Source organism: Abrus precatorius, unplaced genomic scaffold, assembly GCF_003935025.1.
Source record: "Abrus precatorius isolate BTA unplaced genomic scaffold, Abrus_2018 Scaffold11, whole genome shotgun sequence".
NCBI lineage: Eukaryota > Viridiplantae > Streptophyta > Magnoliopsida > Fabales > Fabaceae > Abrus > Abrus precatorius.
The window spans coordinates 24,880,461-24,904,425 of record NW_020874303.1 but is presented as its reverse complement, the minus strand read 5'-3'; the positions used below and the strand labels follow the sequence as shown (position 1 = coordinate 24,904,425).

Genomic DNA, 23,965 nt, shown 5'->3' with positions numbered 1-23,965 from the left:
GTTCATTTCCCTTGGAAATTTTATGCTTTTAGGATTCAAATGGGATTTCGTTTGGGTTGACAAAACAAAAAAAATAAAATTGTACCACTCTGAGGCCCACGGATCCTATTTCTTTGGAAGTTTTATTTATTTATTCAGTTTAAATAGTATTTTTATCTTTATAATTAGTTTATATTTTATTTCTTATATATAAAGAATTTATAAAATAATTTTTATATGTATATTTATTCTTAATTTAATCTCGATCCTTATAATTAAATTAAACAACGTTAAATAAATTTTTTACGGACATAAGCTGCAGCTACAGGGAAGAGTATCGAAAAGAGTTTTCTAATCCCAAATCTAGTAAAAAACATAAATGGATGACTTGTTGGGTAGAGTTCATTGAACTCTTGAAGATGTCTAGTAAACCTTTACGATGAACTTGCATCTTAGTTGCTTTCCCACTCCACTTGCCATTAAGTGAAGATAAATTAACACGTTGAATTTATTAATTATTTAACGTGATTTAATTTAAATGTAACAGCAGAAACTAAATAAAAAATAAATATACATTAAGATTGATGTACAATTTTTTTTATATATAAAAACTAATTTATAAATGTGAATCAAATATAAAAATAAAAATACTCTTTAAATCTTATTTATTCTCTTTATTTTTTTTTAAGTTTAAAGTTTTGTACAAGAATTATAAAAAATTATTATTCCAAAAAAGAATTAAAGATTATTTGATATTTTTTATTCATAAAGATTTATCATTTATTTGATTATACATTTTTATTTATTGAATTAATTGATATATTAATATTTTTATTTAATACATTAATTATTAAAGAAAGACAAAAAAAAAAGTGTTCATTACTTTTATGAAATGACTGAAAAATGAATAAAAATAAAATTGTTAAAATATAAAGAAGTTCATCCCTAGTGGAAACGCTCGCTTTAACCAAGCAAGAATCTGTCGGCACCAAACTATACAATTCCAACTCTAGTAAAAAGAAATGACAATGGTAACTAAAAAATCAATAATTCATTATGATTCCAGGAATTCCTAGAAAAAGTGAAGCTTGCAGTGTGTGGCCCAACTAGATAAATAACTTCAAATTGCATTTGAGTATATGATAACTTTCATTTGGCTGGTTGCCAACCTTTCCTACACCCTCGATGAAATGATTTTCTCCCATGGTTAGCATTTGCACCTGGATTAAATTGAGGGGGAGCATGCTGATTGCTAGGAAAAGAACTATTTAGCAAATTTATAGGTGGCTGGATTTGGAAAAATGGTGAGTTCAACTCAAATGTTATTTGGTTATGATCCACAGGCCTTTGTCCATGCATGAGTTGTGCACACATATTGTTGGGCTGTACAGCAGGAAATATAGTGGCAGGAGGAAACCCGTGACTGGGACCTAACTGTTGTTGAAATGGAATTGCCGGGACAGGCAACTGATGAGAAAACTGAGCATTGTTTAGGTACCATGATACCCCATTAGCAGGAAATCCATTAGAAAGCACTGCAGAGTGTTGCAGCGGCAGAGTTGTCCCATTTGTCCAAATTCCGCTTGTAGTTAAGTTAGGACCAGCAATTACTGGAGGAAATGGGGGAACTATGTTAGTCTCCCCACAAAGGCCTTGTCGTATGCCTGAAAATGGTGAACAGTGTCCATGATCATGCAATGATGTAGCAGGTGCAACAGGGAGTAGAGGCACTGAACCATCTTTTGGTGGAACTTCAATTCCCCCCCAAAGGCCTTGTCCAATGCCAGCAAATGGTGAAAAATACCCACGATCAAGCAATGATGAAGCAGGTGCAGTAGGGAATGCAGGCACGAAACCATCTTTTGGTGGAACTTTCTTTCTGCTGTTATCCTTTTTCCCAGGATTTTGATGATGTATGCTTCTCTTTGTCATTGTTTGCATTCTCTTGTATTCAGCCTCTTTCTCATCATCTGAAAATTCTGCTTCATCGGACACTTCTTCATCATTCAACCCAGATGCATCATATCCTTTCTTGTAAAGATCCTTGTTATTCAGCACATAATTGGCAAATTCAGGAACAAAAGAGATCAAAGTTCCCGTGCGAAGCCCTTCAGGGACTTCATTTTCAGAACTATACCTCACAATGTAATAAGGATATTTTACGGGTCCAAAGATCTCATCAATTAATCCTACTGGGGTTCGGCTTTCAGTCATCCACAGAATAGAACCCTCATTAAGTGGGTCATGCTTCTCCACCGCTTCCACAATGACTCGAGCACCAAGAATCTGTAAAATGGCTTAGATGATTCAGTTGATTCCAACAGTAATAATTGGTATCCCTTCTAACATATTTCCTCATCATATTATCCAATATAGCATCAGACAAGTAGACAATGGACCACCGTGCAACCTGAAGAAACTAAACTAGCAATCAATAGAGTTTGCACTAGAATTCCTATTTTCCCTTCTTTAATCAGAGATGTGGTTTCCATTCACTTACCGACATAACAACTCCCACTGGCAGCATTTCATGGTGTGGTTCTAAGGCCACATTCACAGCAGGAACTAAAGGAAGAATCTGCAAATTTCACAATCAAAAGAAAACCCAAAAGCAAAATAAAATTACACAACATCTATTTACAAATACAGTAGCTCACATTAAGAACTTCTAATCAGTCAAATTAGTTTGAACTAGTACTGAATAAAACGCATCCTTCATCCTGCATTCATGTGTAACATACATTGCATTAACTAATAATTAGATTTTAAGAATTCCTTATGTCCTAACTTTTTTCAATCTCATAGTTAAATTGCTTCTACAGCTGCATTTGATAATTACTTTATTAAAAAATTTAAAATAAATAATGATTTATATTTCTAATGTAGCACTTCCAAATTAACATATATTTAGTTCGTAGTGGCTAATGAACAAAACGAACACCTCAAGCTCGTTCTTTGATTTATCGGGTCTTTCTGCAGCACAATTGTCGTCGTCATCGTCATCATCATCATTATCATCAGAATCTACAATCTCGCCTTCTTCAAGTACCTCATTCTCATCACTATCCCTGTTGGTTGTGGAGGTGGAACTATCGCTCTCAGACTCAGAGCTTTCGCTCTCAGCATCATCAGTTATCTCATTCTCAACCCTAACATCATCATTATTTCCTTTTTCCCCAATTTCAATTAAGTTGATTTTCTCAATTGCTTCGTCAATACTATTACAGTGTTCCGACCCGGGCCCGACAGCGATCGGGTCGGGCAAGTCTGGCACATAGTCGAAATTGATGAATGAATCGGCGAGGGCCAAATCGTTGAGTAGAAGAGGGTCTTCAACCTCACCCATTTGCACACACTGTAAAATTAGGGTTAGCAACCCTTGATTTTGAAAATAGCAGCAACACCACAATTCCCATATTTGGAGACTGTTTTGATGCTTAAACCCTTAAACCCTAACGCGCCAAAGCACTATCTCATTCAAGCGGAGAATCGCTTCGAAATTTTAATACGACGCCGTTTGCCATTATTGTTGATTATTTATTTATTTATTTTGGTCTTTCTCTATAATCAAATCGATGAAAGCTAGGCTAGCGATAATTCAAATCTTGCGGTTGGTAGTTTTTTAACTTTGGTACATACAAATATTTTTATAATGAAACACAATAATTTATAATAATTTTTAACATTCGCAAAATAAAATTAGAATGATCAACGACTCAAAACACATATGGCATTGGATAAAAATATATATCCAATAATAAGGTATATTGTACCTATTTTATTTAAAGTTGAACGGAATTCTTTTTTAATTAATAAATGTACAATAATTAATTTATTAATTATAGAATAATCAAGTCCATTTTCTCTCTAAAATCAATTCCAGATCCTGACAAGGAGTTCCTTAAATGATAGAACTAGCTGTTTTTTTTAATGAAAACAATGACGACTCAAATATTTGTATTAAATGATTTATATTTATTCTTTATTAGTAAAGCTAAATAAAATTTTCTATAATAATATAAAATTAAAATGAGGTTGTGAAGATTTTATGTAATAAATTGATGAAAGGATATATTTTATTTTATTTTAAAAATAGAAAACTTTAATTAATTGAAAAAAAAAGACTATAAATTAAATGAAAATTTTATGTGATCAGTTGTAATATATAAAACATTAAAGAAGTGTCGTTTGGTTCTCTAAAAATTAAGACATTAAAGTATGCGAAAAAAAAATTATTTCATATTTTTGAAATATTAGTATGATCACAAAAGTTTGAAAATAATAAATTTTTATGGATCAATATAATAACAAAAATTTCAGAAATTGATGAGGCGATAAATGAACTGTTGAGTTAGGCCCATCGCAGGTCTATAACAAGGCCCGCTCCCATGTTTTGGTACAGGCATACAGCTATCCTTATCCTGAATTACTGACTATATGATAATATAAATTAATTAAATGTGTACATTTTGTTCGATATAATTTTTATCAATGTGTGATAAACTAATGGTCGAGTTAGGTCGGGTAATTTGATTGATTTTATTATATTTTTAGCATTTATTTCATCTTAGTTTTTAAATATAAATTTATCTTATAAAAAGTTTAAGATATGTTATATAAAACAATGTTTTTATTCAATCTAAATAAAGTATGTTATCTTCAAATTACCAGCTTTTAGGATAATTCGAATAATTTTTTTCATAATTAATCTAAGTACGCTCAATGAGCATCTGGAAGTGCATAAAGAGGAAATACAATTGAAGCTCAATGGTAGCTTTAATTATACTATGTTTGTACATTATTATAACTTGGTAAGTTATCTTATCATAACATCATGAATTCAAACCAAAAACACTTTGAAACATTAACTAGCTCTTCTGCATTTCCATGTCCACCCACCATCTAAGCTATGGCAATGGTGGACCTGTGTGGTAAGAGGTACACTATCTCATGGCATGGTTGTCATGCTATCTACATGCTCTTTTATGCATGTTGCATTTAAAGTTTAAACTCTTATCCACATGGCTGAAGCTGTACACTCTTCTAGCGTGGTCAAGGGAACAAAATTAGGAAACTAGTGGCTTGGAAGTCAACTTTCCAGCTAATAAACTCACTTCCCAGTCCTACATAGAATGATAGATAGCGGATCATTTGTTTAATTCATGTGAATCAAGTCAACTTTGTCAATTGTGAAATGAATGAATAAACCATGTGCATGTTATAAAGTATTTATTATTTTTTGATATTCTGTTCACTATGATTAGTAGATTCAACTTGAGTAAATTAAGTAATAAAGTTTTATCAAATACCTTATAATACGTAGAATAATTATCACAATTAATTTTATATTAATATATAATATAGTTAATTGTTTTTAATATAAATACCTTTTAACTTTTAAATTATTAAAAAAATTACAACTGTTGATTTAAAAATATATATAATGTTTTCTTGAATATTATAGCAAGTATCTAATTAATATGTAAGTATATATAATAAATTTTTAATAAGAAATAGTAGAAAAATTTGCTAAAATATTACTATTTTAGTGCACTTAAAACGGAAAAACAAAACCAATTAAGATTTTTTATTTACCAAACTAAGATACAAATGGGTGTTTATTAAAAAAATTGTACAATCATTTAACATTAATTTGTACATGTCAACTTACATAAAAAAAAATTAAATAAAAAAATTAGAAAATAGTTAACATAAATAAATTAATTATAAATTATAAAAAATTTATTATTTGACTTCTTTAGTTTATCTGTCTTTTAGTCCTATAATCGTCTATTAGAAAGTTCATTCACTCTGTCTCGTAAACAAGTTTGACATGTACATATCCCGATGACGTTAGACGAAATGAAGAAACATAACCTTGCATTAAACAGGCAGTGGCGGGAGACAAATGTTGAAGAACAAAAACTATGTATAGTTTTTTAAATATTATATTGATGCTGTTTGATAATTAAAATAAGCAGTTTACTTCAATAATAATAACATCTTAATTAAAAATAATATACACATTTTACCTAAATTTAAAACAAATATACTTTTAACTGCTGAATGACCCCTTTCTACTTTTAACATACCGATATTTGTAATACATTATTCTTTTTATTATTATTATTATTGCTTTCATTATTATAATCACCGTATCGTTTTTTTTTTTTTATCTCTAGATTTTAAATAAGAGTTAAAACTGTACCTTTTATGAAAGCTTTGCACATAAAATAAATAAATTTACAAAATTGAGATAATGGAAGCATTACTTAAGAACAAAAATCAATATTACACGATGACATAGACTTTTCACTAACTCCAGAGTGTTTGCATTTACACATTGAAGCAGTGGAATGCAATAATAACCAGATTAGTACATGTCATTAAAATTTTAAATTTGCTCTTACAACACAACGAAACCCGTTATATTGAATTTTAAATTTTTTAAATAAATCTTATAATATTTTTTTTTGTAATTATAAAATTTATACGTTGTTAGTTAAATTAATTTTTATTTATTTATGATGTGCTTTAAATTTTTTTATATGTTATTTTTTATTAATATAGATGGAAAAGATACCGGCACCCCTTCAATTTGTGAGGAATCAAAGTAAATACTCATTTTAAATATTAAAGGTTGAAATATATTTTAAAATGTTAAGAATAAAATGACATATAACCCATGTTTTAAGATACTAATTTATATTTTTTTTGCCGAGAAAAAATAACAAAAAAAAAAAAGAATAAGATACTAAAATCTAGAAGTGTCTATATTCAAAGGAATCAAGAATATAGTTATTTATTGTAATTTGGTTATATAATTAATGTACGTTAGTTTTAATTTATTTAAAAAAAGAAATCAATTGAAATATAATAACGGTGTAAAAGTGTTTTATATTATCGTTAAATTATAAATTATTGCACCAGTTATAATTGTTAGTTTTTGAAATAATTAATTTAAAAAGTATATTTAGTATGTATTTAAATTAGTCAAGACTAAATATTTTTAGGTTAACAATGCCTGAAAATTAGCTTCTTTAAAAAACAGGCATTTAAAAGTTATCTCAAAAAATAATTTAACTGTGTTCTTATAACACTTTTACGCTAAAAGAAAAAAAAATATAGAAAATAACTGAGTTATATGTATTATTAAAATTTTGTTAACGAATGTCCTAAGAATACTCTTTAAGAAATTAACAAATAATAGGAATAAATTGATAAAAACGTTAAATATTATATTTTTTATTTTTTATTTTTTTATTTCCTTAACAAATTTAAACTTTATTTATATATAATATATTTTTATGAATCAAATCCGAATCTTTGATCTTAAAGAAAAATATTTTTAAAAGTTAATTTTTTTATTCATCAAGTGATGTAATTTTTACAATATTGAATTTTTTTTTCTATAATTTGATTTCAATTTAAATTTTTATAAATTTTAATTTGCACAATTTTATTTTAAATAATAATACTATATGTTTTTAATATTCTATTTAGAAGATATTTTAAGTTAATATTACATGTGTCTTAATACTCAAATTTTAAGAATTAAGTGAACACAAGTGCAACTATATATGTCGGAAAGCTGCAATGCAATAATATGATTCCTATGTTGATAATTTTTATACGTAAATTAAGTCAATAAATATATAATATATTATCATCTATGAAAGTGTTGCTTAAATTTGTGTTAAATAGCTATTTTATGTTAAATTCAATATTATCAAAATTATTTATTAACTTAATATGCATTGCTTTATCTATACATTTTATTTTGATCATAAAAGGAATATATTTTTAATCTATAATTTCATTTCTTAAACAACTGTTATATTTTACAGATAATAAGAATTCATTTTAAACAACAATATTTGCAAATTTTATTAATTTCACTCTTTAAAATTAAATTAAAATAGTAAAAAATTATTTTAAAAATATATTTATTGTATTATAATTATAAAAATATAATAAATATTTTTAAAAAATTATTATTATTATTAGTTACTTAAATTTAATAGTTAACTTTAAAAATTAAAATTAATATTTTTTAATTATTTAACACTAACACAGAGAAAATGAAAGTTAACATTTTGTTGTTATTATTATAAGTTCAAGTTGGAGGCTTCTCTTTTCTCACTGTTCTGCATTAAATTCAGCTTCATATCTATCCATTAAATGAGAGTCAGGCACAGTTGCATGCCTTAAAGATGGACCATGTGAACACAGCCATTAACAACAGTAACTCCGCTGTATTCTACCCTTTATTCCACAGATTTTTCACTCGCGCCAAGCAACACTTTCTTAATTTTTACTCATACATGAACGTCACAATCTTCATATTATTTTATAATATTTCGTTTTAAAGTAAAGAAGAAAATTATAATGTTAATATCCTCGTCTTATATGTAAAATGTAAACACACAGTTCATCAGAGTAAAAAAATAATAATTATGTTATAGATCATAATGATACACATATATAAAACAAAACTGAAAAATAGATTAAAAAAGTGTAAACAACATTAACTTTTAGTAGTAAACCGTGTGCCAAATTGGCGTGCTAGTTGTAATAAGCTGCAATATACATTATCTATTTGAGTTTAGCTTTAATGAGGATCATTTATTTATTTTATATATTTATTTTATGTCCATTTTCTCTCTTTCTATTATTTTCATCAAATTATTTAGCTCTCTCTCTTTATTTTGCTCATTCACACTTTCCGTAGGTTGTGTCATAACTCTAACGAGAAAGATCCCTCCCTAACACCACCATCATCTCCCTTATAATTAATATATAATAATTCCTTTAAACCCAGGATCATCTTAATTATAACAGCCGAGAAAAAACAAAACAAAAATCCAGAAATTGATTAACCCTTTGATTAGATGCGTATATAATTATGGAAAAATAAATTAGACATGGTCAAAGTAGTTTGTAAGAAATTGCGTATTATATATGTCTCTTGAGAAGAAGCACATAAAAGTGAAAGATGGAACAAATAATAATTATAAATTGAAGTTGGAATGAAGACATGATGATGAAGATAAAGATTCATGTGTTAGCACTATAACAAGTGGTAAGTAGGAAGCAGTGTCTAAGAGTGATAACAAACCTATATATAGATATTAATTTAGTGCTGGTAAGAACGAAGAACAGCACCACAGAAAGTGCAAACAATGGCTCTCCACGATTTCCAATAGAAAGGAACACAGCAAAACCTGGTGGCGGTCTTCACGTCGGCGACGCTGGCTCCGCCGCCGCAGCGGGAACAAATCCCGGCGGCGGGCTTGCTCCGCTGCACCTCCCTCCTTTGGTCCACCAGAAAACAGAAGCATACCATGTTGTTGGATGCAGCGTCGTTTTGATGGTGCAGCTGTGAAATGAAGTGAGTGGTATTATAAGGAAGCTAGCTGTGTATTTTTGCGTACCACAAGTGATGGTTAAAGTTCGATCATCTTTGGGGGTGGGGTTTGGATCTGTGAGCGTTACCACTGAATAATTGCTCGATGTTTAGTGAAGCACAGTGTTTAGGAACCCGTAAATGTCAGAAGAGGCGTTGTAATAAATAAATGAAAAGGTTCATTGCTCGCTGGGTGGGACCTGTTTCATATGTTGGTGGCAGTTGGTAGGTCCTTTTGATTTTTTGCTTCCTGCCAATTCCCAATTTGCCTTTCACTCTGAATTGGTTATTTAAATTTGTTTCATATCAAATTGAAATTATTTTTAAATTAGTACACATTAGAAAAAACTTGAATTTGTTTATTATTTTGATATGGTGATTATTTTATTTACATATTTATTATTATTAGGGACCTACAGGGCTAAAGAGGGGAAAAAAAGTTCCCGGCGTAAAAACTGGAGACAGCAATGAAGAGACACCTACAGCATTCCTCGTAGAAATGACCAACAAAAATATTATAAAATAGGACACAATATAATCATTGCAATGGTGAAACTGATAATAGCAGACAACGCAATGTATTTATATCGTTTTTATTTTGTTTTTCATTCTATTTACCACTAAGGTTTGTTTTTTAAAATTTTGTGGATATTTTATCAACCAACGGCCAGCAAACTTTTGAAAATGATGATAGCAGTCAACACTCTTCTTTCGTTCCTCATTAACACACCACCACATGTGTAAATTCGGGTCCTACTAATAAAACTCCCATGATATTGGTTAAAAATTAACAAATAATTTTTTATTAAAATTATATTAATAACATTATAAAAATTATAAAGAGTATGTTATTATATTTTTTAACTTTTTAATCACTTTCATAATTAATAAATATATTTTTATTAAAAATTAAATTAAGATAAAAAATATTACTATCTTCAGCAATCTTACTTAACTCGATTTAGACTAGTTAAATATTTAACATAATATCAGACTACTGGTGGTTATAGAAAAAAATAAACCTATTAATGTCACAAAGAGAATCGGAATTCATATTATGAAACAATAGTTAAAAAACCTAATACCAAAGGTTTTTATTTCGTGATACCAAAGGTTAATATCAAAGAAACAAGAATATACTAACAACACATAATTTTAAATGCACTGTTTTAGAACGATATTTTATTAGTTTATAATTATCATATTTACTTTTAAAATGATATATTTACGAAACAGTTCAATTATTTTTTTAATAAATAAATTAATAATAAAAAACTTATTAACATGTGTGTTTAAAATAACATGTTGCTATTATTGTTATTGAAAAATGTCCAATTATACATACACGCGCGAGTTTCATCATGTGTATTTAAAAAACCTGTCACGCAGGTTGCAGATTACAGTTAATTCAATTTCCTCTTCCTATTTATTTATTTATTTATTTTTAATAACATTTCATTTTCGATGACCCGACCTATGATTGAGCCTTCACAATTGATCCCGTTGCCGGAAACTTCAATTTATTTACTAATTGTTTAAATGGAAAGAAGAATAATTAACCGCCAAACTTGTTACGATAATTAAAGTAATAACAACAATAGTGTAAAGTAACGAGTATTTTGGAGTTTTAACATATTGCAAATAAAAATAAGACAAAATTTAAACGAGGTATAATGTGTATTGTTAGTAATAATGCTTAATTAAAATTGAAATCTCATCTTAGTAACGTGTGTCATTTTTTAACATTGAAATGTTAGTTTTAAATGAAGAATAATACCATAGAACTTTCTTAATAATATGTTGTACAATTGCTATAGAACATTGCTATCTCACAATGCATATCCATGAATAAAATACCCATGTTCTAAAAGAATTTACAAGCCAAACTGTTTTTATAATAAAGATAAAAAAATTTATTTTTAAGAACCATATTTGCTAATATAAAATATTTTAAAAGGGGTATCTCAACTATGTATGCACAACTAGAGTTTCTATCTTAACCGTCTAGTTAGACTCATTTCCTAGGCCATACCCAGAGAATAAAACATCCAAACCATTAAAGGGGCAAAAGGAAGTGGCAACAGGAAACCAATATTTTGGGTGCCAATGCCACTATGCATAATTGATGGCCGTGTCATAGAGCTGCCATCATGGCCCTTCTCGTGGCCTGACGCTTCATCTCCGCAGCCTTCCCACTGCCGCGGAAGTACATGTATACTTGCTGCAAATACGAATCAACCATCAGACAAGAAAGCAGCAGTAGAGTCGAGAAAATATATACTGCAATGACTACTAAAAACCTGAATAACCCAGATGCTCAGCAGTGACTCCACGCAGAAAAATCCAAACCCAATAAAGTACAATATCTGTAATAATTCAGCAACAGTATTAGTATCATTTAAACATGCAATCATGCAATAAGTATAATATAATACATAATACACATATACCCCTTCCCTTTGGGACAGAATCATATCCAACAATTGCATGATCTAGAAGCGAAAAAACAATGACAGAAGTAGTACATACCCCAACTATTGCATTGTCGTCCAATATCTCAAACGCAGGCAGAAAACCTCTGTCCAAAACATATAATCGTACAACACAACCATTAATTCGCTTAAAAGTGCAACCACAATGAAAAAGGGAAAGCAATGTCATAATATAACTGATCCAAGTTATATGGTGATGAATACTTGAACATGCCTTCAACCAACACAACGACAATTAAAATAAAAATATTATGAGATAATCGTTAAATGCAGTAGGGACAGAATCACGCGGGGTAAGTTGCCACCAAAAAGATACCCCCTCGGTTAAATTGTTAAATAGTTTAGGTACAAAATCCAGAACAGAATCAGTTAGCTCGACGATAAATCACATAGTCAGAGGTAAAGAAGAAAGCAAAGGCGATTCGTGAATGTGTGGCTAGCAGAATGGGAGCAACATATTCCTAAAGTTCTCATCATCTCTACCATATTAAAATAGCGATTAAAGAAGAACGTCGGGTCGCAGATTAAATAAATTAAAGGGATGCTCGTATAAAAAGAACTCACGCGAGAGATTTTCCTTTGAAGATAAGTGGAGGAGCAATTGCAGCATAAACGCAAAAGAGAACGTGCACCTGGTTGGAAAAAATAGGAAAAAAAATAAGAGCATTTAACAAAATTAGCGCAGAAAGAACGAGTAGAAGTAGAAATTATTAAAACTTACCGAGTAACTCAAGAAAAACCAGCCAAACTTTAGAGCACTATCCGTCCTGTAACAGGAGATGATACAGAAACATTTTAATTCGGAATGATAAATCAGAAAGAAAAAAAAATGAAGGATCCTGAATTTCTGATGATAAAATGGCGCCTGTTCACTATATTAATGCAATGATAAAGCCAAGCTAGATTACTTCAATAAATTTTTATAGCTTAGAAAAATGCTGAAGTCCTGTTGCATATCCGTACCGTAATAGAAAAATTGAATTCAATCAAATTGAAAACTACCTTGTAGCACGATAAAGAGGGCGATACCACATCACATAGGCTCCTGGAACACCGGAAATAAAGTATATGATAGAAAGAAACCAGATTGACAGACCTACAAGGTAAGACAAGTTCGTGTAAACAACAGCATGGCTCGCAATATTTCATGGTCCAATATTTAGTAGTAAAACAAACCTTCTCCTTTGAGCCAAGCGACAGTAACTGCCACTATGTTCCATAAAAGACATAAAATCAAACCTGCAGATTGTTACAATGTTCAAAATTAAAACACGTACAATAACTAAAGTAAGTTATATGCTGATAAAAGGATATTTATTTGAAAATTTTCTACAGAATAATATAAATTTTGGACTTTAACGTACCCAACCATGTTGTAAATGCAACATATTGGATCGTTCGAAGATGTATAGGTATTTCATTTGCAATGTCATGATGAATGATGGGGAAAAAAGGTGGCCAATTTTTTTCCTCTATGACGATTCCAGCTGAAAAAATAAAAAAATGTAAACCACCAAGCTGAAGGCATTATTCCCGTAAGCTCTGTAAGTGTATCTGAACTCAATACCTCGTGCTATAGCATCTTCCCTTCGTTTTAGCTCCTACAAAACATCCTGAGATTATCAATTACCTGACTAACACAAAAGATCTAAATAGCCAGGTAACTTCATAAGATGGTCAAAGTGAACTGATTTGGCAATTATACAACTGCTTATTAAGGTGAAAAAAACAAGACCTGGACTGAAGTATTATTTCGGGCGTACTAACAATAATTTCTTGTAAAGAAAAGTGACCGTGTATCAAAGAAATAACAGAAGCCACTCTTGTTACCAATTAAGACCCTGTTACTTATCAACTTAAACTGATAAAATCATTATTAATTATTCTAACCAATGTAAATAATAGCTTAAAACATTGAATCTAACAAACCAAGTCACTAAATAAAGGTAAATTGAATTTCAAAGCTATCAAACAATAGATCAGGAAGAATAACCTGTTCCCTTCTTTTTAATTCAGCCTCTCTAGCTTGAAGCTCCTTCTCCTTTGCTTTGAAATCCTAAAAATTGAGATAATTAAGTATTTGATCAGCAACACTAATACAGCACGGATTTGAGATTTATTTCAAGATTTTCATAATCTGGTCAACCTTTGGGGTATCAAGAGGAATGTCAACAGTTGCCCCTCGATCATAAGGCTCAGGAGGCAGGGGTGACAGCTTTGAGGAAACACTTCCTGGGTTCTGAAAAAAAACAAAGGTAATGAATGAACAACGCTGTATAACCACCATCACCATCCCCCCAAAAAAGCGAAAAGATAAAAACAAGGCAATATCATTTGTTTTCTTTTGTATGTCTAGTTAGCTTTTTAAGGAAAAGCGCATCAAAGAGATGCAAACCATGTAGAAAGGAAGAAAAAAACAACGTATTAAACCATTGGCTGTTAATTGATAAAATCACAAAAAGCAAAAACAACTCTAATGGCCCCATGCAACCTCCCCTCCTGAATTAGTCCATTAACAGTTTCATTTCATCTTTTTGTAGTCATGCAAGCTCCTAACCAGCAAGATCGCTTAAAGATAGTATTCCAACGAAACCAGGTAAACTTTTTTCTCAGCTCCCTTCCATGGCAACTTTGCACTGAGAAGTGAGACACCCGCTTCAAAAAAATTCTTCCCGCAGATCCTACATTCAAATAACAACTGGATGCAGAAACTGACGCAACAAGGTCCTTCAACTCCCCCATCCTTCATAATGTCTCAAATGAACCTCAAATCACATGAGGTGCCACTCACATTTTCCAGACAAATCACAAACCTATTTTATCTTCTTATTTCTCTCTTCGCTCTACCTATTTCACATTCCGTGGGTGTCAAATCATCATTTTCCTTTGACACCTAACCAAGAGAAACTTGTATTACCCTCACTTCCTCTCCACGAAATACCCTACTGTCTTTGTCCCCTAGCAGCCTCCACACTAACACATTGTGTTGCTTTCCATACATAACTTCTGCTACTGATCTCACTGAAATTACTCTGAATAGTTTATTGAGCATTACCATTAGGTTGACGGTCTTTGCCAACCACTCTCTCTCCAACAAGATGAGAAAACATTAATTCTAGATAAACCTACTACCAATTGTTTTGCACTCCTGCATGCAAACACCTATCATAATTGACCAAAACAAAATAAACGCCAACATGACAATGCCATTACTATATAAGTTACAGCCTCTAATCAGACAACTAGAACTAAGCCCTTTGTCTTGTGGAAACTGGAATAATATACCGGGGCTCTAATATTTGAATTAAATTTTTTTTTTTAAGTTCTAGATATTGAAACCAGTTAAGTAACTAAAATGTATGGCCCATGCTCAATCAAAATACAGATGCTACATATTAGAAGTTAAAGCATCCACACCATCAGTACTTCGTTGGTCTGTCAAAATATGATTAAATAAAGTGTTGTAACACAGTAAGCTAATATAATGGTAGTAGTGACATGGATGGAAGAGCTTACGGTAGTATAGAATGCACCGCCACCATAATTTGATTGCTCTAATGCTTTCCCTCTAACAGATCCATCCTAATATTATTAATAAAAATGCGCAAATTTTTAGATGTTAAAATAGCAATAAAAAATAACAAAGCAAGATCAAAAAAGAAGTTAAATAAATCAACGCTTTAGAATAATGATTGTCAAAGATAAGTCAACGATTAAAATAACTATTTTAAAAGAGGAAAACTTAGCAATACATTCTTTGACACTTTCTTTTCAACACTCGCGTTACTATATATATGAAATCTCACCGAGAAATCGTGAACTTCTTTCTCTCAAATGCCAAATTTATTTTAATGCCATTAATTTGAAGGACCTTTTCCACAAAAAAAAAAGCTATTCATAAATCCTGAGCCTTGCAATCCAACTTTTTTAATACAAAAATGAAAATAAAATCTGAAATCTACAAGAGAACAGATAAACAACTAAAAATCAATTAAACCTCATTAGGGCGGTTAAGATTTTAAATTGACCGCCACTGAGATGTTGCCATGCCATGACATCTACAGAGAACGAATGAATCGCAGAATCATTTCATGAGAAACATTTGTTTTCAAATTTCCAGTTCTAAGATCTTATACCTGAACATAGTTTACGTGCATATTTAGAAACATGTTAAAAAAGCTATAAACGTGAATTCAAGGCAAAAACTACGACCAATAGTATTGAAGTAAACATGAATCCATGGTTATTCAAAGGTGAATACAGACATGCACTATAATATCAAACAAGGCTCCAACAATTATATAATATGAAATAACACTCCGGAGCTACACGACGAATTTCATTCAATTCATGAATGATGCGCAAAAACGGATCAGATGGTTCGAACGGATATTGTAACACGTGATTGGAGAGAATGTAAAAGGAAAAGGAGAAAATATGAATGCGTTAAGGAAATAAAGAGTTATATGTAGGAAACTTACGGCGAAGGGATTAACCTCTTCTTTGGCGAAGGGATTTGTGTCGAAGTTAGTCATGCCAAATACGGAGATCTAGATTGTGATTGTGGAGAGTGAGAAAGATATGTAAATTGAAATTAAGAAGAAAAAAATATGGACACGAGAAATGAGAATGGCATCGAAAAATAAGGGAAGATATTTGTTATGCTGATTGTTCGTAGAGAGGGGACTCAGAATGAACGGCTTCTCTTTGCTTTGTTTGTTAAGACCAAAGGGAAAACAAATTACAAAACTGAAGAGGAACGGAGAGAAAGTAGTTCGCGCGTTATCATTATCAACACAATGCAATACAAAAAGACCAAAGGAGTCGGCGAAAACATTCATGCATCGTTCTATCTTACAACAACCAGTGTCCGTTCATGCAGTTTTTTTATTATTCTTATTATTGCATATTAGCTTACGATATAATAATTTTATGACTTTAATTTATATATATCTGTCTGACAAATTTTTACACTATCAACTCATTATTATGAATAAAAATTTAGGTCAGATCCATTGCATAAAACAAATATCTTAATTTAATGGATCTTATATAATTTTTTTATTAATAATAAAAAATGGTAGAAAATAAATATATTTATATTTTGACAGCATCAAACCTACATTAGGTTTATACAGCAAATTGCTATTTCTCAATAACATACATTGGAACTCGTATAGTGCCATTTTTTTACATATACACAGACATTAATTAGGACTCAAATATCATTTTTTTTTTATAAAGTGTCTATTATAAGAAACAATGTCAATGTATAATTTTAGGAAATTGTTAAGAACTGATTGAATAATTAGAAGTTAAAAATTTATTAAAAAAGTATAAATATTACCAATGTACATCATTTGATTAGGAGTGCTGATTGAAATGGATAAATCCGGTGAATGGAATCAAATTAATTTTTTCCTTTGTAGTATAATCATTTCTAACTCGATCCAAATCAATGAAATCTAATCTATATCTAAATTTTATTTAAACCAAATTTTTATATTTTTATCAAAATGTTTATTTTTATTGAACATTATAAAAAATAATTTAAGACATGCTTCCGTGCAGCCAAATTTGCTTTGAGGTGAAATATAGAATTGAGTTCCAATCAAACCCCAACACAAACAAAATGACGATTGGCGTTTTCCACTAAACGGAAAAACAATATTAAATTACAATGCTTGAATGTGAATTGTACAAGGATTGTCAAAATTTCATCCTCAAGGATGAACATGAAATCACGAGCATGCACAACGAAACTATATTTCCTTATAAACAATAGAGAAGCAATCATCAAACAAATGGGTTTAACTACCAGGGCATGGTTTAACGATCCATGAAAATGATCACATGCAAAATTATAAAATGATCCTGGCATGTGCATGTTGGATGGGTTAGAACTTTGCAGATGAGAGCATCTAAATTGGGCCATCCTTGGATGACATGCATATCTCAACTAACTGAGATTCAGCAAGCAGCATGCAATTCTTTGCACATCTAGTCATGTTCAAATATCACTACCATTTTCATTACTCATTTGAACCATTTTGCTGAGATTCCCTCCTTATCATATTTAATAAGTACAAGACAACCTCTGACATTGCTGGCCTAAATTCTGGCTCTGTCTGCAATAGATACATGAAAGGCCAAGAAATCACTTCCATAGTACAGAGATTAGTAAGAACACTCGAACTTAAGTTCAGACTGAAAAAGCCTACCTGAACACATCTAGAAATGATATCTGCAAAATTTGACAATGATTTGGCAGGGTAATCTCCATTTAGAGAAGGATCAACCATCTTTGATAATGCATCAATGTCATGAAGTTGAGGAATTGCCCATCTCACCAGAAACTGCTCCCCTCGAGGGCGCATCCTGTACAAGATGTTTGGAATACACGAATTAACTTTACCAAAAGACAGAAATAGATGCTAAAGTACTTCGGTTATAGGCTCTCACCTGTCGTAGGACTGACGGCCAGTCAAAAGTTCTAACATAACCACTCCAAAGCTGTAAACATCACTCTGGTAAGTGTAAATTCCAGACTCAAACTCTGGAGCTCCATAGCCATAAGCTGTTAGCAGTTGTCCTGAAAGCTGAATGCATGGAATGTTATACAATGAAAATTACTCTTAACTATAATTTTAATGAAATGCTATTCAGCATTAAAATAATGTAGTTGGCTAGTTGGACCTAGTTCAGATGGAACAACCACATACATGTTTTAAAAAAATTGTGCCTTTCACTGAAAGCTAAATGGGAAATAACCATAATCAAAATTGGCTACTAGAGAGATTAGTCCTCACTAAATATGTGTTTTCTTGCCCTCATAAAGCAGAAACATATTTTTTACAAGATCCAGTCACCTCTTACCTGACTTACAGAACCTTTAGTTATTAATGGAGCCAATCCACAGTCAGATACACGAACAGAAACATCATCATCAAGGAGAATGTTAGCAGACTTGAAATTTCTGTGTACAACAGGTGGTTGACATTGCTCGTGCAAGTACCTTGTCAGTGGACGACAACATTACAGTGTTAGATTCAGAATGTTCCATGTCAGAATGTTTTTCCTAAAAGTCAATACTCGATAGTTAATTAACTTACTCTAAGGCTCTAGCTGCTCCAAGAGCTATCCGAATGCGAGCATTCCAAGACAGTCTTGTTTTGAATTCTTCATATGAATGCAGTGCATCCTGCAGGGACCCATTACTGCAGTACTCATAAATCAGAAGCCTTTGACCATGCTCTGCACAGTACCCAATAAGCTCAACAATATTTGCATGCCGGATTGTGTCAATGCTGTTTACCAATTCAAGAAACTCATCATCTGTTTGGTGATCAGAAACTCTCTTGTCTAGTTTCTTCACAGCAAGTATCTAACAATTCATAGAGAGAGTAAGTTTCAAAAATTGAATCCAATCAGGGTATATATATAATTTACAAGACTGTTTGACCAAAGGATACAGAAATAGAGAAATTTGAATCAAAATGTGATTCAAACATATCAGTAGTTAAACATGTGACAAAATGAATTTTATCTATCCAGATAAAAGAACAACTAAGAGACTACATGGAAAGAAATTAAAGGGGATTGAAGTTCAGAAAAATAGATTATAAGCCTAGCAATGAAATAGACAGGACTAACACACAAGAAGCCAACGTGTCTACTCTGTTACATCAGTTCATTCTATATAAATAAATACAACTAGTAAGCAGCAATTCTACCTTTCCATTAGGAAGCTCTGCCCTATACACACTCCCCAGCATGCCTAAACCTATAAGATTGTCTTGAGAAAAGCTATTTGTATACTGCTGAAGGGATGCAATTGTGAAAGTTTTTGCAAAAGTTGGAGGAATTGGACTTTTTTTTATGTTACCCCCCCTGTGGAAAGAGGTTGGTTCGACAATCACCCTCTCAGTAGGAGGTGGTGGAGGAGGGGGAGGGGGAGGAGGAGGTGGAGAAGGCATTGAATATACATCTGATGCACTCATATCTATCTCATGATCCAACAGTTTTGGTATTGTTCCTATTCTTTGTTCATCCTTCTCTGGCTCACTTTGTGGCTTTGGAATGGCCATTGCTCTCCTTGTCTCTTCTTGATGATCCCCTTTCGGCCTCATAACAGCCCCTTTTGGTACTGTTAAGAGAGGGAAAAAAAAAATTTTAGCAAGTGAAATGGTTAAATTAATGAAATCATCACTAGGAAAAATTAGATGTTAGAAACTAAATTAAAAAAGACCAAAGGTTATATTTTGCCTTTCTCAGTTTGACTAGGTGGTTGGACTAAAGCCCCATTATCCCTATGATTGTGTCTTTCACCTGCATATGCACCAACTTGATGTTGCTTGGAAATTCTGCCAACCCGTTCTCTTCTGGCACATCTCGGGACAAAGAGAACAAGCCCCAATGCTATAATGATAAACATCAATATAGCAGAAATAGATATCCAAACCACCCTTTTGGTGGATTGTTTTGATTTCACAGAATTTGTTTCCTTTCCTGCAGTTGGTCCATCAGTCTGTTTAGTAGGTACATGTCCAGATGGTGGTGTCACAGAAACCACAGTTCCTGATGGTGGAGCTATCACTGGAGAATGAGGTGGATGGGCTGGGGCTACAGTCGAATTGCCTTCAACATTAAACGGGTTTCCATCTTTTCTGCATAATAAAAATCGCCATGAATTATTGAAGAGCCAAAATTACAAATGCATAATGCATATCACTCAAATTTCTGATGTGACAGAAATCAGCAAAGGAACAGAAAATAATAACAGGATATAAGATAGCTGCAGCAACAACAATAATAATAACAATAACACCTTAGAGTCACTGGTCCAATGTCCCAATAGTGTATATTGACCACTGGAGGCAGCATCTAATTGGTTACTTTTCAGAAATACAGTGCTAAAGAAATTATAAGAAAAGGAAAACAAAAACTGCAAAAGCACTTTAATTTTCTTCTGTCATTAATTCTTGCTTTTTGCTTAATTGCAGCACTGCACTTCTTTGTAATTAACAGGATCACAGATATCTTCCCATTTTTCTAACTCAAGAAATCATCTCATCTAATCATAATAAAGAAGAAATAATTTTAAGGATTTCACCTGAAGTTAGGGATGTTCAACAACTTTGGAGGTATTGGTCCAGCAAACTGGTTGTTCTCAACATTCCTGATCATATAGGGCAGAATAAGCACAGATATAAAAAGACATCAAATTATATATGAATTTCAATTTTCCAGAAGCTCTACAACCCATATGAACAACAATTCTCTAAACTAGTAGGTCAAAATAAATAACCAATCCCTGCATTTTCATCCGATTCAAATTTTGGTCCCCATAATTAATATTTCTGAATATTGATCACTATAGTTTTATTTATTTTTATTTTGGGGCTTGCCAATAAGGTATTTGTCTCTATTTTATGACAAATTGACCTTTATTTTCCAATTATTAACAAATATAAAATCATTGGTCACTAAGGAACCAAAATTCAAATAAGTAAAACTATAAAGACCAATATCTAAAAAAATTACTTTAGGAACCAAAATCCGAATTGGATGAATCTAGAGGAATCTTAACCAAACTAATATCATAAAAAAATTATACGAAACATGGTTACGAGAAGTACAAATCTTGCAGTGGAAGGTCTTGTAAAACACCAAGGGTCCCAGACAAGTTATTGTTCTGTAAATGTCTGCCAAGGAAGAAAAAGTAAGATTCATTGATAGAAAGCAGAGAAATAAGTTTAAAACAACATCTTATTAAGACAAAGTACTCACACGGAGGTCAGAGCTGACAAATTCTCCATAGATGAAGGCAATTCCCCACTCAAATTGTTATTAGATAAATCTCTGCAAAGCAGTTTGTGGTTTACTAAATGAGTTTTATGTGTAATAAAGCTAAAAGAATCTTCATTCCATTTTATATATACGTTATTGAAGAAGAATTTGGAATGAGTCCTTACAGATTGATCAATTTTGTAAGAGATTGAAACACATCTGGTATTTCTCCAGTTAAAAGATTGTCGTTAAGAGACCTGAAAAGAGATAACTCAATCTAATTTAAATAAACCAGCATAACAGTTAACATTAGCTATCATTAGATTTTAATACAGAAATAGAGGAAGCAATAAACTCACATGTCAGTCAGTTCAGCCAATGTGGATAAAGATGTCGGAATACTTCCAGTGAACTGGTTATCTGAAAGAAAACTGCAATAATACAAACCATAATGTCATATAGCACAATGTGATTGGAAGAGAATTACGAAGGTAGGTACCAACATACAAGTTTTGTAAAGTGGCTGGCAAACTGGATGGAATACTTCCCCCAATGTGGTTGTTGTTTAGAACTCTGCCCCAAAAAAAGAAATAAAACATTAAAGGTGATGCAGAAGAAGCATTTAAGAAGAATGGATGTTGAAATTCATGAACTGAGGAAATGCAATATACATGCACACTTGCATTAACACATGGCCATGCATATGCTCGTGGACACAGAATAACAGAAAGATGCAGAGAATGCAAGTCAGCAAGAATAGAAGAGAGACAGCGTGTGCTATTTACATTGCTTTGATAGAAACAAAAGTTCCCAAGCTGTCTCCCAGTTCTCCTCCCAAGTTTGCACCATTCAGAACTCTGTCATAAATTAAATGATAAGAGTTAATGGTCATTTCATTTTATGTCGCAAGATACCAATCAATATGAAGAATCAGGGAAAAAAGTGGTTACATACATTTCTTGTATGACTGAACCATTACATTGAACGCCTTGCCACCCTTGTCCACATGGGTCTCCCCCGCTAGAAACCCACCCAGGAAGAACAGGGTTGCCCAATGCAGTGTATAAGCTATTAATTGCAGCAACTGATCCAATTACTAAAATTTTAGAACTCTTACAATAGACCACAGATAGATGAAAACAATATTCAAGAATGTGTTAAGAGTATTCCACTTCATAAAAAGGCATTATACTTCAATAAAATAACCATGACAAGTAAAGCAGAAACAGAAGCAGAACGGCAGGGTTATATAATTGTGATTTGGATGAAAAATGGTTTAGCCTAGCAAAAGAGGCACAGGAGCACAATTATCAACCCAAAGCATCAATGCAGGGAAAAAAGGTAAGGCAGAAAAGGTAGAGAGAATCATTACCATCACTGGGATTAGTGTCTGCAAGTGAAAATTGGACTAAGCAGATCAACATAAATCCCAATAGTACTTGTGCATGGATCTTCAGTCCGCTATACTGTGAAGCAGATCTCTCTTCACCCATTTTCCCCAGCTCAACCTCAATCTTCGCTTTTCTCCTCTCCGTAGAAACCAATCACCAAACCATCGTCCCCACCCAACTGAAAAATCACCAGCAAAAATCCAACCCACCAAAAAACCAAAACAAACCCATTATTCCACAAGCAAAAAAAAAAGCGTAAAAAGTTAAACTTGTGCTGAGAATTATACATGGGCACGAGAGATGAAATCTGAGAAATGAAATTAACTTACTTAAGAGAGAATCTAATGAATTTTGGGAAGCAATGCTGAAAATCTCGAGATGAAAACTAAGACTAGAAAGAGAAAAGAACGAAAGAAAAAGGGGGTTGTATTGTAGAATCTGTATATAAACTTAACGGCTAAGATTCAGAACTAAATTAGTAGTGTGAGTGAGGGGAGAACGTAAGCAAACACTGCATAGCTAAGCTTTTGGAATATAATAATTCTGGGAAGGTGGTTAAAAATAATGGTAAAAACCCAAAGCTTTAGAAAAAGCTGAAAATGAGAGAAAAGGCAAAGGGATGTGGAAAAGCTGCTCTGAACTGAAAGAGGTTCTGTTCTGAAACACTCACTCTCTAAAAACAAGAGAAGTGAGAGTGATGTTGTTTGAGACTTCGGGGAGTGTATTAGAATTAGAGTATTAGAATAAGAAATTAGAATGACGATGAAATTACCATTGCCACGCTCCCTCGTCGACGCGTATGGTTTCTCTACCATGCCATGCTGCCCATGTTTGATGTTTAATAATGTAGTGTTTGTGTGTGAGTGTGCCTCTTCTTGTCCCCGTGTTGCAACCAGGTCAATTATTTG

General features: G+C 32.0%; 4 protein-coding genes across 8 annotated transcripts; all 4 read right to left on the bottom strand.

Annotated features, from left to right (window-relative positions):
- Positions 1 to 1,128: 1,128 nt before the first annotated feature.
- On the bottom strand, positions 1,129 to 3,325 carry LOC113855898 (H/ACA ribonucleoprotein complex non-core subunit NAF1-like). The gene is made up of 4 exons (XM_027487529.1): positions 2,921 to 3,325; positions 2,480 to 2,557; positions 1,788 to 2,265; positions 1,129 to 1,709 (listed from the first exon to the last, which is right to left on the bottom strand). Exons 1-4 carry the CDS (start codon positions 3,323 to 3,325, stop codon positions 1,129 to 1,131), a joined length of 1,542 nt encoding a protein of 513 aa, XP_027343330.1.
- Positions 3,326 to 8,893: 5,568 nt separating this feature from the next.
- On the bottom strand, positions 8,894 to 9,366 carry LOC113856329. Its single transcript, XM_027488114.1, has one exon. It carries the CDS (start codon positions 9,323 to 9,325, stop codon positions 9,116 to 9,118), a length of 210 nt encoding a protein of 69 aa, XP_027343915.1. The 5' UTR covers positions 9,326 to 9,366; the 3' UTR covers positions 8,894 to 9,115.
- Positions 9,367 to 11,276: 1,910 nt separating this feature from the next.
- Positions 11,277 to 16,600, bottom strand: LOC113854007 (secretory carrier-associated membrane protein 1-like). 4 transcript variants are annotated; one of them, XM_027484785.1, is made up of 13 exons: positions 16,359 to 16,600; positions 15,394 to 15,459; positions 14,024 to 14,116; positions 13,871 to 13,933; positions 13,445 to 13,478; positions 13,242 to 13,364; positions 13,054 to 13,116; positions 12,880 to 12,973; positions 12,599 to 12,644; positions 12,442 to 12,509; positions 11,915 to 11,963; positions 11,686 to 11,751; positions 11,277 to 11,606 (listed from the first exon to the last, which is right to left on the bottom strand). In XM_027484785.1, exons 1-13 carry the CDS (start codon positions 16,410 to 16,412, stop codon positions 11,520 to 11,522), a joined length of 906 nt encoding a protein of 301 aa, XP_027340586.1. In that variant the 5' UTR covers positions 16,413 to 16,600; the 3' UTR covers positions 11,277 to 11,519. The 4 variants fall into 4 exon arrangements, with proteins under 4 accessions (XP_027340586.1, XP_027340588.1, XP_027340587.1 ...); XM_027484787.1 differs by lacking the exon at positions 13,242 to 13,364; XM_027484786.1 differs by lacking the exon at positions 15,394 to 15,459.
- Positions 16,601 to 17,502: 902 nt separating this feature from the next.
- On the bottom strand, positions 17,503 to 23,965 carry LOC113854634 (protein STRUBBELIG-RECEPTOR FAMILY 3). Of its 2 annotated transcripts, none has more exons than XM_027485762.1 (17): positions 23,830 to 23,965; positions 23,039 to 23,235; positions 22,621 to 22,750; positions 22,452 to 22,523; positions 22,174 to 22,239; positions 22,026 to 22,097; positions 21,852 to 21,923; positions 21,667 to 21,738; positions 21,516 to 21,581; positions 20,990 to 21,055; positions 20,143 to 20,543; positions 19,611 to 20,023; positions 18,990 to 19,261; positions 18,754 to 18,892; positions 18,340 to 18,476; positions 18,099 to 18,255; positions 17,503 to 18,005 (listed from the first exon to the last, which is right to left on the bottom strand). In XM_027485762.1, the coding sequence occupies exons 2-17, from the start codon at positions 23,157 to 23,159 to the stop codon at positions 17,910 to 17,912; spliced, it is 2,352 nt and encodes a 783-aa protein (XP_027341563.1). In that variant the 5' UTR covers positions 23,160 to 23,235; positions 23,830 to 23,965; the 3' UTR covers positions 17,503 to 17,909. The 2 variants fall into 2 exon arrangements, with proteins under 2 accessions (XP_027341563.1, XP_027341564.1); XM_027485763.1 differs by lacking the exon at positions 23,830 to 23,965 and adding an exon at positions 23,387 to 23,753 and having other exon boundaries at positions 17,529 to 18,005.